General features: G+C 35.3%; 1 protein-coding gene across 2 annotated transcripts in view; it reads left to right on the forward strand.

The window, feature by feature from the left end:
* The window catches only part of SOS1 (SOS Ras/Rac guanine nucleotide exchange factor 1), a 145,478-nt gene that overhangs the window by 62,156 nt on the left and 66,158 nt on the right, over nucleotides 1–17,164 (forward strand). For both annotated transcript variants that reach the window (XM_044261705.1, XM_044261706.1), the window contains exons 2-5: nucleotides 813–938; nucleotides 8,924–9,055; nucleotides 10,929–11,093; nucleotides 12,927–13,136. In XM_044261705.1, the coding sequence (XP_044117640.1) occupies nucleotides 813–938; nucleotides 8,924–9,055; nucleotides 10,929–11,093; nucleotides 12,927–13,136 (633 nt within the window). The remainder of the gene's footprint in view (nucleotides 1–812; nucleotides 939–8,923; nucleotides 9,056–10,928; nucleotides 11,094–12,926; nucleotides 13,137–17,164) is intronic.

Genomic DNA, 17,164 nt, shown 5'->3' on the forward strand with positions numbered 1-17,164 from the left:
ACCATAACAGACTCAATGTCAGTAATAAAACTGAGGGCTGCTGGAGCGAGGAGGGTGGGAGGGATGGGGTGGCAGAGTGATGGACTTTGGGGAGGGCATATGCTATGGTGAGTGCTGTGAATTGTGTAGGACTGATGAATCACAGGACTGATGTACCCTTGAAACAAATAATACATTATATGTTAATTTTTAAAATAACAAAAAAAAGATTATTAGGCATTTATGAATGAGTGACCACCAAGTTATCTTCCTAAAGCAGACAGTCACAGATTGTCAAAAGTGACCATTTTGTGTCCTTTGATATAAGGTGACACTATATTCAGCAAACATTTATCAAGTTTGTATTATGTGTCCTGCACAGTGCTAGGTGCTGGTGTTACATTGGTGAGTCAAAGAAAGCCCCTGTTGGATTTTATCATTTAGTAGGGAAAATTGAGTGAAACAAAGGCCAGAGAGCCATTGGAGGTCAGTTTTGCCCGAGGAGTATATTGAGTGAATGTTCTAACCACCACTGGTTCTTGATGGAAACCATATAAACTGCATTTTTTATTCCCAGCTTCGCCTCTCCCACCCTCTCTGCATTCCCATACCTCAGGGTAACTGTGGTTTAAGAAGAAAAATATATATATTGAAATTTGCAGTTAGGTATCTGAGTCTCCAGGGGCATGTTAAAGCATATATGATGTATGTGGCTGGGAAAAAGGTTGCGAACTCCAGACTTCTGGGTCATGACATTTAGATCTGTACCTGGAAGCCAGATCATGTTCTTGCTTACAAATCTACATTTTAATTACTTTGCTTTTTGTTTATAGGTCCAGGGGCAAGTTCATCCAACTCTTGAGTCTAGTGATGATGCTCTTCAATATGTTGAAGAATTAATTTTGCAGTTATTAAATATGCTATGCCAAGCTCAGCCCCGAAGTGCTTCAGATGTAGAGGTATGTTAAATTTTGCCTTTTATTTACTTCACACACACACACACACACACACACATATCTAATCTGTGTACTTATTCTAATACCAGTGAAGGAGTTTGATCTTCAAGTTCACAAAATTTATACGTGGTATTAAAAAAAATGTAGACTGGATTTATTCTAAATTTGTATTGGGTATATGATAACTTGTGTATGTTTTAGCTGTCCTGTTATTCCATATTTTCCTTTTCTTCTGGAAAGAACTTTTTTGACCTCAAAATGCTACTTCTTGATGCAAGAATTTTATACACACATAGCTTTAAGAGTGGAATATGTTCAAATGTTTCTTTTGTTTTTAAAGCCAACTGTCATTTAAAAAAAACATTTCATTTAGGGGTGCCTAGGTGGTTCATTTGATGAAGTGTCTGACTTTTGATTTCAGCTCAGGTCTTAAATCTCAGAGTTATGAGTTCAAGCCCCACTTAAATTAAATTTAAAAACTTAATTTACTTAAGTTTTTTTTTTTTTTAATTTATTTGACGGACAGAGATCACAAGTAGGCAGAGAGGCAGGCAGAGAGAGAGGAAGGAAAGCAGGCTCCCTGCTGAGCAGAGAGCCCGACGTGAGGCTCCATCCCAGGACCCTGGGATCATGACCTGAGCCAAAAGCAGAGGCTTTAACCCACTGAGCAACCCAGGCGCCCCTTACTTAAGTTTTTTAATTTACTTAAGGTCAAACCCTACTTAAATTTAAAAACTGTATCAGTTGAACTCTTGATCTTCACTTGTTACATGTATTTTAGGTAGTAAGTGAACTCCTCCCACCAACTGGAAGGAGAAGGAAACATAAAAATCTAGGAAGTTTTTCAGTCTCTTACCAAGATGACATGGCCCCTGTCTTTTTAGGGTTTCTGGTTTGGAGGAAATGCAGATAGGAATATGGGTAATAACATTATGTGACCTGCCATGCATAAAGGGTATGTGGGAAACCATAAAAGGAGACAGCTAATCACATAGGTGTTGGGGCTTATGGATCAGCTTCCCATGAGGGGCAAATGAAGGAGTTATAAGTCCGAGAAAAAAAGAAAGAAGGTTTGAAGGCCCAAACTACAGAAAAATGGGAGATAGAACTGGAAATACAAAATATTCTGGTAATGATAAGGATCATTTGACTTTAATAACCTTGAATGTATACTGGTACAAATCTTTGGGTTTCTCTGACATATCTTTTGTAGTACTCAAACGTGGGCACGGGAAAGGTAGTTGAGTTGAATGGTATTTCACTATGGTGGATAGACGATGGAACAGTAGGCCAGGGAATGGGGCAAACTGATAATAGCAGTGCCTCATAAGCTTTCAGAACACAGCACACATAAGATTGTAACAAAGATTTTATCACAAACAGTGGCTGGGTAGGAGATAGATCTAAATACCCCAGGCCCTGTGTCATTCCCCAGGGGGCTGAGGGATTGATATTTGGGCATATCCAATGAGAAATTTCTGAAAAGAGAATCACAAAACCCAAACTAGAGAGGAAAAAAAGGTAAAATATAATAATGACTGCTATATGAGTGCTTGCTATAGTATCATGCACTGTTCTAAACACTTCTATGATCTGTGTTTTAGTTAAAGTTTGTTGTTGTTGTTTTTAAGATTATTTATTTATTTGGGAGAGAGAGAGAGAGAATGGGAGAGAGCATGAGAGGGGACAGGTCAGAGGGAGAAACAAACTCCCCACCGACCAGGGAGCCTGATGGGGGACTTGATCTCGGGACTCCAGGATCATGACCTGAGCCGAAGGCAGTCGCCTAACCAACTGAGGCACCCAGACACCCTTATTTAAAGTTTTTTTAAAAAACTTATTATTTTTTTTTAAAGATATTTATGTATTTATTTGTGAGAGAGAGAGAGAGAGTGAGTGAGCATCAGCAGGCGGAGTGGCAGGCAGAGGCAGAGAGAGAAGCGGGCTCCCCGCTGAGCAAGGAGTCTGATGTGGGACTCAATTCCAGGATCCTGGGATCATGACCTGAGCCAAAGGCAGCTGCTTAACCGACTGAGCCACCCAGACATCCCTTATTCAGTTTTTAATAACCCCATGAAGATGGTGCTGTTTTTTCCTCCTTACTAGAATGTAAACTCCAGGGTTACTTTCCTTGCTGACTGCAGAATTCCTAGCACCTAGAACAATGTCTGGCACTGAGAAGGCACTCAGGAAATACGTGTTGGATGAATAAATGTGGAAACTGAAGCACAGGGAGGTTAAATAAATTGCCGTTGCCCAAGGTCACAGCTAATAAGTAGTGAAGCCAAGACTCTAAACCCAGAAAGTCTAAGCGTTTGGATGTACATTCCAACTCAGCCATTCTGCCAGGAGAGGGCAAGTAAACTGGGAAAAACATGCATGGAACTAGGGTACTGGATTTCCCAGTAAGGTCAGAGAACTGATAACACTAGAATACCTGAGTGAGAGAATTAAAAGAAGAGATTGGGATCAGAGACAAAGTTGTTGGAATTTAAGATTTCCTCAGTAACACAGTTACAAAGCAGGATGCAGCCATGTCATGGCAGCTGGGCTAGAAGCCAAGGTCCCCAAGATGAGGTATTCAAGGAATTAAGAGGCCAGGGTATTTTATATGTCCTTAATATAGATGATAAAGTCACACAGGATGATGGCAAGATTTTACATGACCCAGAAACAGCTTGGGGAGTGGAAAAGATGTTAAGTTTACCATCAAGCGGGTTTTGGGACAAGGGCAGTTTTTGCTCTAGAAGTCTTCAGGGGAGATCCAGATTTTCCGCTGAAGCAAAGAGATATTGAAATATATTGTGTTACGGGTGTTGTGGATATAGAAAAGATTATGTACAACAGAATAATAATTCACTTTGATTTCTTAAGTAATTCAACGTAGGTTTCATACATTGTTATCCCATTTTTCCTTGTTGAGTTATGAGGTCAGCTATCTTGTATTCATGATTTCCTGTAAGTATTTAATTACATTGGTATTCAGAGTAGATGTTGAATAGAACTGGTTGCCTGGCTCTTTTCATGAGCAATTCCAGTTCCAGTTGCTCTTTTGGCTCCTAATTAGGTTCTGTAGCAGTATTTATAATATGCATGACCTAACTTTGTGCCTACTGTGTTAGAATAGGGTTACAAATCTCATCTTGCTTATCCTTCTGATGTTAGATGCCATTCCAGGAATTTCCTGGTTTGATTACATTACAAACTCAAATTCAGCTCTTTCTAGATGTCTTGTACTATATACCTGTTTCTCTAATTTCCTCCTTTTAGTTATGTAGAAGCTAATATATAACTTCCCAATATTGAAGGAAAGCTCCATGAATTCTTGAAAATTACTGAATCTCTTTTTACTTGTGCAGATTTAACCAATATGTTGTAGGTCCTCAAGACTCTAAGTAATAAAGGATATTTCATAGCTTCTTAATACTCGGAAAACTTCTGAGATATTGAAGATATATGTTTACCCTATCCCCTTTCTTGTTATTTTTAAGCACTTAATCTGGACCCTTAAAATAGATGTAGCCATGTGATATACTAGTGAGCTGTCTTTGGGATTGAGAATGGTCGGGAAAGAGAATATATGACAATAATAGAATCAGAGAGAATAACAGTCAGTTGTGTAATAGGCATTGTAATTTCAGGGTACTGCTATGTACATATTTATGTCTTTATAAGACCCTGTAGAGTAGTTATTATTCTCCTTATTTTATATGTTAGACAACCCTCAGAATTGTAGAATAGATTTTTCTTAAAAGTGGAAACCTGGGTCTTTCCATTCAATAGTCAAATACCCTTCTTGTGCCATTCCTGGAGGGTTATTTAGACAGGAATATGAATATGCAGCAATATTTAAGGGAATATAATGGTGTCTTAAATTCTTTTATCAGAAAATAATTTTCATTTTTTTCATTCATTAGGATTTTTATTTCTTTTATATTTATTTAATTTCTTTAATACATTTACAGAGCTTTCTTTTAAAATAATAAGGGCCATGAATTTTGCAAGCCCTTCAAATAATTTTTGAGGTAAGAGAGAATTCATCAAAATTTTTTAAAAAATTTGAGGGCCAGGGGCGCCTGGGTGGCTCAGTGGGTTGGGGCCTCTGCCTTCAGCTCGGGTCGTGGTTCCTGGGTCCTGGGATTGAGCCCCACATCTGGGCTCTCTGCTCGGCAGGGAGCCAGCTTCTTCCTCTCTCTCTGCCTGTCTGCCTGCTTGTGATCTCTGTCAAGTAAATAGATGAAATCTTAAAAAAAATAAATAAAAATTTGAGTGCCATATTAAAAACTGCACTTAAAAAAATAGATCAGTCTGAATTAGTGCAACATATAAATCTTTAGTCTTTCTAAAGAATGTATTTTGATTAAAGTATAAACATAATTCAGAGTAGAATAGCAATTCTTGCTTGATATTTGGCCCCAAGGGGATTTGTGGGTTGTTGTTGGTGGTTTTTCTTTTTAAGATTGATTGATTGATTGATTGATTGATTCGACAGAGAGAGAGAGAGAGAGAGAGAGAGAGAAATCACAAGTAGGCAGAGGCAGGCAGAGAGAGAGGGGCAAGCAGACTCCCTGTTGTGCAGAGAGCTCGATGCAGGGCTTGATCCTAGAACCCTGGGATCATGACCTGAGCCGAAGGCAGAGGCTTACCACCTAGGCTCCCCAGGGATTTGTTTTAATAGACTAAAAGTGAGTTTTAGTTGCCCTATAGTTTTAGGAAGATAAATACTTCAAAAGTGCTTGAAGATTGATGGATTATAGACATTTATAATCTTGCTTATGTTAGTTAAGAGTTTGATAACTTTTACTACAGATTATCATAGACTGTGAACTATCATAGTCCAAAGGAAAGGGATTTCGTTTTATTGATGTGACCAAAATTCATGCCCACCAGTATTTGAGTATCTTTCTGTCAGGCAGTGTTCAAGATGAATAAAGAAGCATTTATATGAGTGCTCTGGTAATGTAAAGGAGGGGTATGTATTATTTGTTTCTGTCTTTTCAAAATAATTTCTTTTTAAGAGGTAGGTATAAAATTGCTCCAGTCTGGTTTATGCTCCCTCTCCATTTTCTATATTTAACCTTTTTTTAAAAATAGAAGCAAAAAATAATAGTATTTTTTCCATGTGGCTGGTAAAGTATATTTTATTTAATTTCTTTTTTTTTCTTTAATTGCTTAGGTCTCATCCTTTCATAATTACACTTGTTCTTTTCCTCTTTCTCTCTGGTTAGCTAGACTGATTTCCATGTGTCAATAATTTTCCTCTTTCCCTTCCTGGCTTCTGCGTCCTATATTTAACCAACTTTCATTTCTTATGGCACTGATGCATTTTTCTTCTCATTTAACTCAGGCTTTCTTGGGCTAATTAGATTTTTTTTTCTATGAGCTATAGTCTAAATTTTAAAAAGTTTATTTTACCTTTCCATTCATTTTTTTTGTTAACTTGTCTTCCTTCACATCCTAAAGAATCCTTATAATTTCTAATAATGTTCTTTTAACATTTAGATTTCCCAAGTAATTTCTCTATATTTTTATCTTTCTAGGATCCCTTCCCCAAATTCTCCCACAATAAGCCTTTATTAACTATTAAATAGGACTTCAAAAGTACTTGCAGTTCTCAATATTTGCCCTGAAATACGTGAGTGGGAATTTTCACAGGTCCTAGAATATTTGTATTGGAAGTGATTTACAAGGATATCTATTTAGACCCTTTTATTTTGTAAAGGAAAAGACAGGATTCTACTAATAAGAGACTGCAGAATCTCAAACCTAGCTCTGTACCTCAGATTTTTCCCAAAGCCATTAGATATTAATGAAGATGGAATTTCTCATTTCAAACACATGAAATTATTAATCTTAATGTCTCACAGTAATAGAATTCTAATTCATGACTCTTTCATTGATCATTCCTCCTTGGCTTTTAAAAAAATTTTTTAAATATGTAAAATAATCATAAAAATTTATTTTGCTCTATTAAATTTGCCACTATAAGAGATAAAGTAATTCTTTCAAACTTGACAAGGCACTTTTTTTTTTAAACTCTTACCAGTCTTTTTCCATACATTCTGACCCTCTTTGTTACCTCCTAAGTTTAAAATACATTTTTCGTCAGTAATATTTTCCCTTTCTTGCCTTCTCTTTTATCATTCCTGATTTTCTTTCCCCTTCTTTCTCAAAACAGTAGATAAACTTGGAATTAGGTGAATAAAACTGAGATGGGAAGGGATTGCTGTTGTGTTGCTTCTGTAATTCCACCAATGACTTTTTTTTCCCCAAAGACGTATGTGCAGTATATTTAGAATTGTCATATTGAATTCAGCTTCTCTTCTCTTCTGCTTTTCTTTCACCACTGTACATCATTGTTTTTTAAGACTGTAGGTTATGAAACATTAGTCATAAAATCACTTCAGTGCATTGCCCAACTAACGTTTTTGAAATGAATAGAAAATATCAGTGCATTGCATATTAGGGCAGGTTCTGTTTTATGAACTTTGTTCCAGTTTAGTATGTGTGTGTGATGTTTAAGGATGTAATGTAAAATGTATTAAGAATTTATTATTTCTTACTGTGAGTTAAGGAAGAGAAAAAAAATTAGCAACCCACAGGGCCTTCCCATTGTAAGGTTTGTATTATGGTTCTACCCAATTAATTAACCACATGAAACTCATCACTGAACATTTTAATTAGAAGCCATAGTTAAGTTAGTCCTAAGTCTCTTAATTGTTACTTTTGGATTAGCAAGTCATTTCCTGGGCAAAAGGACAATAATTTTTGCTCTGGTTGTTCCTTTCCACTCTTTCCCCCTTCCCTTTTCTCCTTTTCCCCTGCCAAACTCACCCCAATATTTTGGACCTCTGTATTGCCTGTATTATATGAAGGTATACTGTCCTGGCAAATAGCTTTTCAGCTAGGCATTTCAAAAAGTTTTTAAACTACATTTGTGTAAGTATAGTAATTTCATTCAACACACCTCTTAATTCTGTTAATGAGAATTGAAACAATCACCTCTTAACGTTTGACAGCTGATTTAACCTTAAACATAGATATTTGTTCTTAATCTGTCCTAGATCCACATTTTTTCCCCAGAGTATCACATGGCAGTCTTTTTTATTGTCCACTTTAATAGCAACTGACAAAAGTTTTTATTTAGACTTAAAATCAGTGATGTTTAATTTTATCTAATAGTTTTTACATACTACAGTTATATACATGTGTTTAAATTATGTTAATAGCGACCTCTGCTGGTTTTAACTATGGTATCCTGAAAGTGGAATTCTAAAACTTGAGAGAATGGTTTGAAATGAATTACATTAATGTATTAAAGTAGGGAAATTCACCTTTTTATTAATGTGAGTTCTTTCACTTTCAGCGGAAATTCTAACCAAATAAGAGGTAGAAATTAAAATGAATTATTTTGTTAAAAATTAATGATCTTTGAAGGATTCAAACTCTAATGATGAGCTACAGTGTATAAAAATTACTGTTACCAATGTAAATCCTTGATTTCCATGATGTGCAAATAGTTTTGAAGTTAGGTTATTTTTGCATGATGAAAAAGTAAAGAAAAAATTCTTAGAGATTTCAAGTACAAAATGCCACTTGAGATTGTGATTATTGTTGAAAGAACAAATGAAGAAAAATTGGATTTGGATCTTTGCTTATTGAACTTAGGTCTTGTTCCTTGAGATTTTTATATAAGCAGTGGTTATTCTAATCATTCTTGTCATTAGCTTTATCACAGTGAAGCTGAAATTCAGAATGTGATTTTCCCCCTAGATAATACAAGGGATATTTAGTCTCTTAATTGCCTAAGTAAGATACTAATACATTGACAGCTATAGTTTTCTCTTAGCTTAAGTATGTTTGCACTATAAATTATTCCATATGTGAAAAGCCTGCTTTTGGGATTCTTTGACTTTAAAAGTAAATTGTAAGTGAAGAGCACTATTTAATATATTTGTTGCTTAGTTGTTATTTTCCTATTTTCCAAGGAACGTGTTCAAAAAAGTTTCCCTCATCCAATTGATAAGTGGGCAATAGCTGATGCCCAGTCGGCTATTGAAAAGAGGAAGCGAAGAAACCCTTTATCTCTCCCAGTAGAAAAAATTCATCCTTTACTAAAGGTAAAGCTGAAATACTGCCTTCTTGCCTTTGAAAAGTAAAATAAAACCCATGATTTTAAAGCACTAAGAATATATTTTATGAAAGATAGTGAATTGAAGAATAAAATTCTCTCATTATAATTTTTCCAGTAAGTCATATCATGGGGAGGGATGATATAATAGGAAACTGTAAGTTGGGCAGCATGATTTAAAGTTATTTCATACCAACAAAAATATGCAAATTGAAAAGACTTCTAAGAAAAGTTATAATGGTGAATTTTGTTCATCACAGGTGTTACCAGAACCTCAAAGAAAATTTATAAAACTCCTTTCTTGTTGGTTAGACCTAAGTGTCCCTATAAATCTTGAAAATATTAGATGTGTAAGGGACCTCTTTGAGTCTGCCACAGGGCTATGTGTAATCTTTGAACAAAAACTTTGTAAAGGTTACTTAAACCACCTAGTCCTACTCCTAATTTAAATCAGTCAGTTGAATCTCTCCAGACCTAATAGAAAGAATAATTGCTGGAAACTCTAATAATGCTGTTTCTGTTTATTTAATAAAACAAACAAACTCATCAAAAATACAGGTACTATAGTAATTAAAACCTTAATACTTTTCATATCAGTAATTTTCTGTATACTGTGATAAAAGCAAAATGCTAATGCTTGTATACATTATCTCTAAGTTTTATTACTCTACAAAATTACTATTCTCATCCCTAGTTTGCAGAAGAGGGGCCCGAGGCAGAAAGTGATTGACTTTTAGTCCAGGTTCACAGGGCTCAAAGTGATAATGTTAGGGAACTTAGGTCTATTTGCTCTTGTCCAAGATTTAAGATTGACACTTGGATGATGTTTAAGACTGTCAAAAGATTGTGTTTTGTACTTAGGTTATTGGGATAGAAATATCTGCCTATATCTTAACTTGTCTAAAGAAGTAAGTACAAGTTAGAGAAAATTACTAAACTCTTAGTAATTGCACACTTCTTTATAATTCTCTTTTCATGAGTCTTACTAGCCATATATTGAATTATATTTTAAAAAAATTAACAAATTGAGGTATGTCCATGCTCTGAATAATGATCATAAACGTAATTTTTTTATCTAATTATGGATATCATTTCAACTTACTAATACATTCTTATTACTGTAACCATTTAAATAGTTTTTACATGTCTTTAAAGGTAAATGCCACTTGTCCTCAACTTAAATTTCTTATTTCAAATTTTTTTAATTGGATTATTTAGAAAATAGAATTTGTTTTCCTGTAGACCCCACAAAATCCCATACTTTCTTTGAAGTTTAATAATACTATTTAACATGTTCTTAATAACCACTGTTGTTCAGTAGAACATAGCTTGTTTTTTGTTTTGTTTTGTTTTGTTTTTGTTTTTTCCCCATAGAAACAGTTATAAATATCAGGAATGTGCCATCAGGGTTTTAGGATCCCAGGTTCCTTTGGAAAGAAGAGTAGAGGTGTAAGGCTTGTAGATATTTCCAGATATCAATAATACATTAATTTTTGTTCTGCATAAAAAAAAAAATCTTTTGTTATAGTTAATTCCAGGTATCCTGAACTAGGTAAAGTGAACATTTCTCCCCTCCCCCAAATTGGAGCTTCCCTTCCTAGGTTAAGGATGATCTATTTAGTAATGTGTACTACTTAAGTATTTTACATGATCATGGGTAATTTTGCCTTGCCTGCCTAGCTTACATTTCCAAATAGCAGTGTGTATATTATTCATAGATGAACCACTTACGATTAAATGTTGTTGGTAGTCAGAAGCCTCAGAAAAAGTTAAGCTAAATTGTATATTTTTTTAAATTTTTAATCAGTGTGTCAAATTTGTCATATATGATTTTTAAACATGTTTTTCTTTTAATTTTTCAGGAGGTCCTAGGTTATAAAATTGACCACCAGGTCTCTGTTTACATAGTAGCAGTATTAGAATACATTTCTGCAGACATTTTAAAGCTGGTGGGGAATTATGTACGAAATATACGGCATTATGAAATTACAAAGCAGGATATTAAAGTGGCAATGTGTGCTGATAAGGTAAGATACTGATCCTCTATGTTTTATTCTTAAATTTTTATTCCTGATTTATTGAATACTAACATACTATTCAGACAATAAAATTATATATTTTGTGTTAGGGTTTATTTCCAGTAACCTAATAGCAAGTACTCAAGATAACACTTCATGGAAATAGAATATTTTATATTATATATATATATATATAAATGTATAGTACTAAACTGTTTAAACATGTCAGGCAGTTTTCTTTCATGTGTTCATGCAAGTAGGGGTAATACTAGTAATAATCTCTTATTAGTGAAATTCTTTAAATCATTTCGATTGGGACACTTAGAAGATTATGGATTTTTTAAAACAAATTTTGAAAATGTAAAAATACTAAACTCTTGAGTTTTATTTCAATACTTAACTATCTATAGATACTGCTTATTTGGTTTTATTATAATGTTAAGAGCAAACAGTTATTGAAAGTTGAGCATGTATGAAATTTATCTCATTTGGTCTTTAGGGTACCCTTCTAAGGTAGATGCTCTTCTAAAAGGGAAACTGAAGTTCAGAGAGATGAAGAAATTGGTCCAGGATTTCTTAGAAGTTTCAAAGCCTAGACTTAGACTCTAGATCTGAGTCTAAAGCTTTTAGTTATTTACTAGATTGCCTTGATATTTTCATTTCCTAAAAATGATTTTGTAGAAAAGAAAATATTTTGTGATGAGGCATTTCAATCCTTTTTTTCTCATTATACTCCTACTGGTTTGGACTATTCTCTCTGATTACTAAGTCCACTTAATTATGTTCTAGTATTTATTTGTTCTTTCAGAATGTGAACATACAGACTGTGAACACATACAAATCACCTAATCTGAGGAAGGATTTAAAATGTATTGATATTTTTTAATGAATTCTTTGATTTTTAAAAATAGTTATGTATGTAAAATATTTGATAATTTTAAACAAATTAGATAAGCTAAATATTTCTGAGCACATACTATGAGCTCACACAGGGAGGAGATGCAAGAGAAGTATAAAACAAGGCTCCATGGACACCTGGGACACCTGGGTCCATTAAGAATCTACCTTTTGCTCAGATCATGATCCTGGGGTCCTGGGATCGAGCCATATGTCCACCTCCCTGCTTGGCAGGAAGCTTCCTTCTCGCTTTTCCTCTGCTCCTCCACCTGCTCATTTTCTCTCTCTCTCTCAAATAAATAAATAAAATCTTAAGGGGGAAAAAAGTCTCCAGAATTGATGATGGGAAACTTCTGTTTGTGAAACAAGCAGAAAGTCATCCAAGATAAAATATTATTTAATTGTGTTGTAGGGATAATGATGTAGAAATTTATAGAAGTGAAAGATGAGGTTTAGCAAGAGTCATAATGGTAGACTACTTTGAATAGTAGACTTCTTCTTTGGATAGTAGACTTCTTTAATAATAATAAGGACTAGTTTTGATCAGTCTCCAACAATTGTAATCAAGGAGGCCAGTTAGCACAATGAATTATTAAGAGATAGGTGAGGACCTGGAATGAGGTGGTAATGGCAAGGGTATGAAACAGAGGAAACTAAGTCAGAGAGAAATCGAACAGAATTTGGGAACAAATTTGACGTAATAGATTAACAAGAGAGAGACAGAAAACTATTAATAGAGGACTTGGAGGAGGCAGTTTGTGATATTAGATCGAAAATTTTGTTTTAGAGAAGATATGGAGGAGGCAATAGCAATAGTGCCAAGAAGAGATTATTGTGCATCTGCTTTTTATCACTTAAGAACTGTATTCAAAGAGCAACTTATGGTGCTTAACTTCAACTATAGGTTCATATTTTATTGTACTTGTTTTATCTCTCACTCTCTAGGTATTAATGGACATGTTTCATCAAGATGTAGAAGATATAAATATATTATCTTTAACTGATGAAGAGCCTTCCACCTCAGGAGAGCAAACTTACTATGATTTGGTAAAAGCATTTATGGCAGAAATTCGACAGTACATAAGGGAACTAAATTTAATTATAAAAGTTTTTAGAGAGCCCTTTGTCTCCAATTCAAAATTGTTTTCAGCTAATGTAAGTATTGTTGTATATACATATATCATTGCATGTGTTGTTAATTTTACATGACTACTCAAATTTGAATTTGTGTAGTTCATGACTGCTAACTTGTCAAATTTTTTTTAAGTTGTGGGATTTAATTCATAGTGTCTGATCTCAAGAGTTGCTACGACAGGTTCAGTAAATTCAACATCAAAAATTAGAGGACACATTATAAACTAGACTGAATTATAAATGCAAATAAACTTAAAGAATCATCTGTGTACTCCAAGGAATAAAGCCTCTTGTTAAGGTGGAAGATTTATTTTTGTTTAATTTGACTTATTTAAATCATTTAATTAATACTTCATCAATGCTGCCTATATATGTTGTTAGGCATCATATAGTCCTTAGCAGTGGGTATTCAGAGATAAATAAGACCATTCCTTCCCTCAATTGGGAGTCTAGTCAAGACTGAAATGTAAACTTGAATATTAAATGACAATATAGTATGGTAATTACCATAATAGACTATGACAACAATATTTTGGGGACCAAAAAGAGAGAGCCAGTAACGTTGAGAATTAGAGAAGGGATCACTGATCTTACAATAGTAAGCAAACCAACCTAACTAACTGAATCCTGGGGAAATGTACCGAGTGGTGAAAACAGCTGAAATTGTCTAAGGGGGTTACATCTAGTAATTCCTAGAAGTCTAGCCATGGATGACTGTCAAAAATGTAGTGCTTACTACAGAAGTTGAGATGGGGGCTCAAGGCATGGCTATGGATGACCATTAGAAGTTAGAGGAGTAGGGCACCTGGGTGGCTGAGTGGGTTAAGCCTCTGCCTTCGGCTCAGATCATGATCTCAGGGTCCTGGGATCGAGTCCCACATCAGGCTCTCTGCTTGACAGGGAGCCTGCTTTCTCCCCCCTCTCTCTTTGCCTGCTTTTTGCCTACTTGTGATCTCTCTCTGTCAAATAAATAAATAAAATCTTTAAAAAAAAAAAAGTTACAGGAGTGGTTTATGATTTGCAAAATCTTAAGAGTAAAAAAAAAACATTGTTCATTTTAAATGGATGTTATATTCTATGTGAATTTTACCTTAATAAAGTTGTTTTTAAAAATAAAGGAGCAAAGCAGCACCTGGCTGGCTCAATCAGTGGATAGTGTGACTCTTGATCTCAGGGTTCAAGCCCCCATTGTGTAGAGAGATTACTTAAAAATAAATTTTTTTAAAATAAAGGAGTAGGGGATGCTAGGGTGGCTTGGTTAGTTAAGCGGCTGCCTTTGGCTCAGGTCATGATCCCCGGATCCTGGGATCAAGTCCTGCATTGGGCTCCTTGGTCAGTGGGGAGCCTGCCTCTCTCTCTGCCTGCCGCTCCCCCTTCTTATGCTCTCTCTTCCTCTCTCTGACAAATAAATAAATAAAAGATTTTTAAAATTAATAAAATAGAAAGGAGTAAAGAATAGGTATAGATCTCTTAAGACACAAAAATCAAGAATCATAATAAAAAATTAATGAATTGGACTTAAATAAAATGAAAAACTTGGGCTCTTCTAAAGACACTGCCATAAAAATAAAAAGCCACAGAATGGTAGAAGCTATTTGTAATATATACACCTGACAAAGGACTTGAATCCAGAATATATAAGGAACTTTGCAATTCAGTAATTGGAATAACAGCCTGATATTTTTAAGTGGGTAAAAAATTCACAGATTTTATGAAACTAGCTATACCAGTGGCCAAAAAACACATTGAAAGATACTCAACATCAGTATCCTATGGAAATGCAAATTAAGACCACAATGAGACATTACTACAGACTCAATAGATAGAAAGGCTGTAATTAAAAAGACTGGCAATACCAATTGCTGAAAAGAATGTGGAGCAACTGCTTGTGGGAATGTTGTCTAGTACAAATACTTAGGAAAAGAGTTTGGCTGTTTTGTGTAACATTAAATATAAACTAGCCATTCTACCAGCAATTCCACAGCCAGGTTTTTACCCAGAAGAAATGAAAACATGTCCACACAAAACTTGTTTGCGAGTGTTCATGGCAGCTTTATTTGTAATGGCCCAGACTTGAAACAACCCAAATATCCATCAGCAGGTAAATGAATACACAAATTGTGATATGTCCATACAAAGGAAGACTACTCAGAATTAAAAGGAATGAAGTAGTTATAAAAGCAACAGTAAGGGGACGCCTGGGTAGCTCTGTTGGTTAAGCGCCTGCCTTTGGCTCGGGTTGTGATCCCATCCTGTCCCATGTTGGGCTCCTTGCTCAGCGGGGACCCTGCTTCTCTGCCTGCCTCTCCCATTGTTTGAGTTCATGCTCTCTCTCTCTCTCTTTCTCTCTCTGACAAATAAAATCTCAAAGAAAAAAGCAACAGTAAGGATGCATCTCAAAAACATTAGCCAAGATACTAGACATAGAAGATTATATATGATTCCATTTTTTTAATATTCTAGAATTCTAATCTTTAGTGACAGCAGATCACTAGTTTCCTGAGAGCAATAATGGTGATTATTGGGGATGGGGCATAAGGAAACTTCTTAAGGTAATAAGACTTTTGTATCTTGACTATGGTGATAGTTAAAGAGTGAATAACTACATAAAATCTATCCAGAAGTACATCAAAATATGGATATGAATTATTGGATATGAATCATGCCTCAATGTTGATTTGATTTTTAAAAAGTCACTACTGAAAATCAAATAAAAAAATAGTAACTGAATAATTGTAATTAGTTCTCGTTTTTCAGTTACCCAGGCATTTTTCTAAAAGTTAAAATTGACAGTATTTGGGGCACCTGGGTGGCTCAGTTGTTAAGTGTCTGCCTTCAGCTCAGGTCATGATCCCAGGGTCCTTGGGATCAAGCCCTGCATCGGGCTCCCTGGTCAGTGGGAAGCCTGCTTCTCCCTCTCCCCCTCCCTTTGCTTGTATTCCCTCTTTCAATGTCTCTCTCTCTCTGTGTCAAATAAATAAAATCTTAAAAATAAATTAAAATTGACAGTATTTGGTTTTGTGAAGGTTTGGTTAGACTATTATTCCCATATGCTACATGTGGGAGGGTAAACCAGTGGACTCTAAAAAGCTATCCACTGGTGTTTTATTTATTTATTTACTTATTATTGAGGCATTAATCACTTGTGTATATATATATATTTTTAATTAACATATAATGTATTATTAGCCCCAGGGGTACAAGTCTGTGAATTGCCAGGTTTACACACTTGACAGCACTCACCATAGCACATACTATTCCCAATGTCCGTAACCCAAACATCCTCACCCTATACCCCCTTCCCCCGGCAACCCTCAGTTTGTTTTGTGAGATTAAGAGTCTCATGGTTTGTCTCCCTCCCAATCCCATCTTGTTTCAGTTATTCTTTTCCTACCCCGCAAACCCCCCATCTTGCTTCTCGACTTCTTCATATCAGGGAGATCATATGATAGTTGTCTTTCTCTGATTGATTTATTTCACTAAGCATAATACCCTCTAGTTCCAACCATGTCATTACAAATGGCAAGATTTCATTTCTTTTGATGGCTGCATAGTATTCCTGTGTGTGTGTGTGTGTGTGTGTGTGTGTGTGTGTGTGTGTACACCACATCTCTTTATCCATTCATCTGTTGAGGGACATCTAGGTTCTTTCCATAGTTTGGCTATTGTAGACACTGCTGCTACACGTGCCCCTTTGGATCACTACATTTGTATCTTTAGGGTAAATACCCAGTAGTACAATTGCTGGGTCATAGGGTAGCTCTATTTTCAACTTCTTGAGAAACCTCTGTGCTGTTTTCCAGAGTGGTTGCACCAGCTTGCATCCCCACCAACAGTGTAGGAGGGTTCCCCTTTCTCCGCATCCTCTCCAGCATCTGTCATTTCCTGACTTATTAATTTTAGCCATTCTCACTGGCGTGAGGTGGTATCTCGTGGTTTTGATTTGTATTTCCCTGATGCTGAGTGATGTGGAGCATTTTTTCATGTGTCTTTTGGCCATCTGGATGTCTTCTTTGCAGAAATGTTTGTTCATGTCCTCTGCCCATTTC

The sequence above is a fragment of the Neovison vison genome, chromosome 8 (genome assembly GCF_020171115.1).
Source record: "Neovison vison isolate M4711 chromosome 8, ASM_NN_V1, whole genome shotgun sequence".
Classification (NCBI taxonomy): domain Eukaryota; kingdom Metazoa; phylum Chordata; class Mammalia; order Carnivora; family Mustelidae; genus Neogale; species Neogale vison.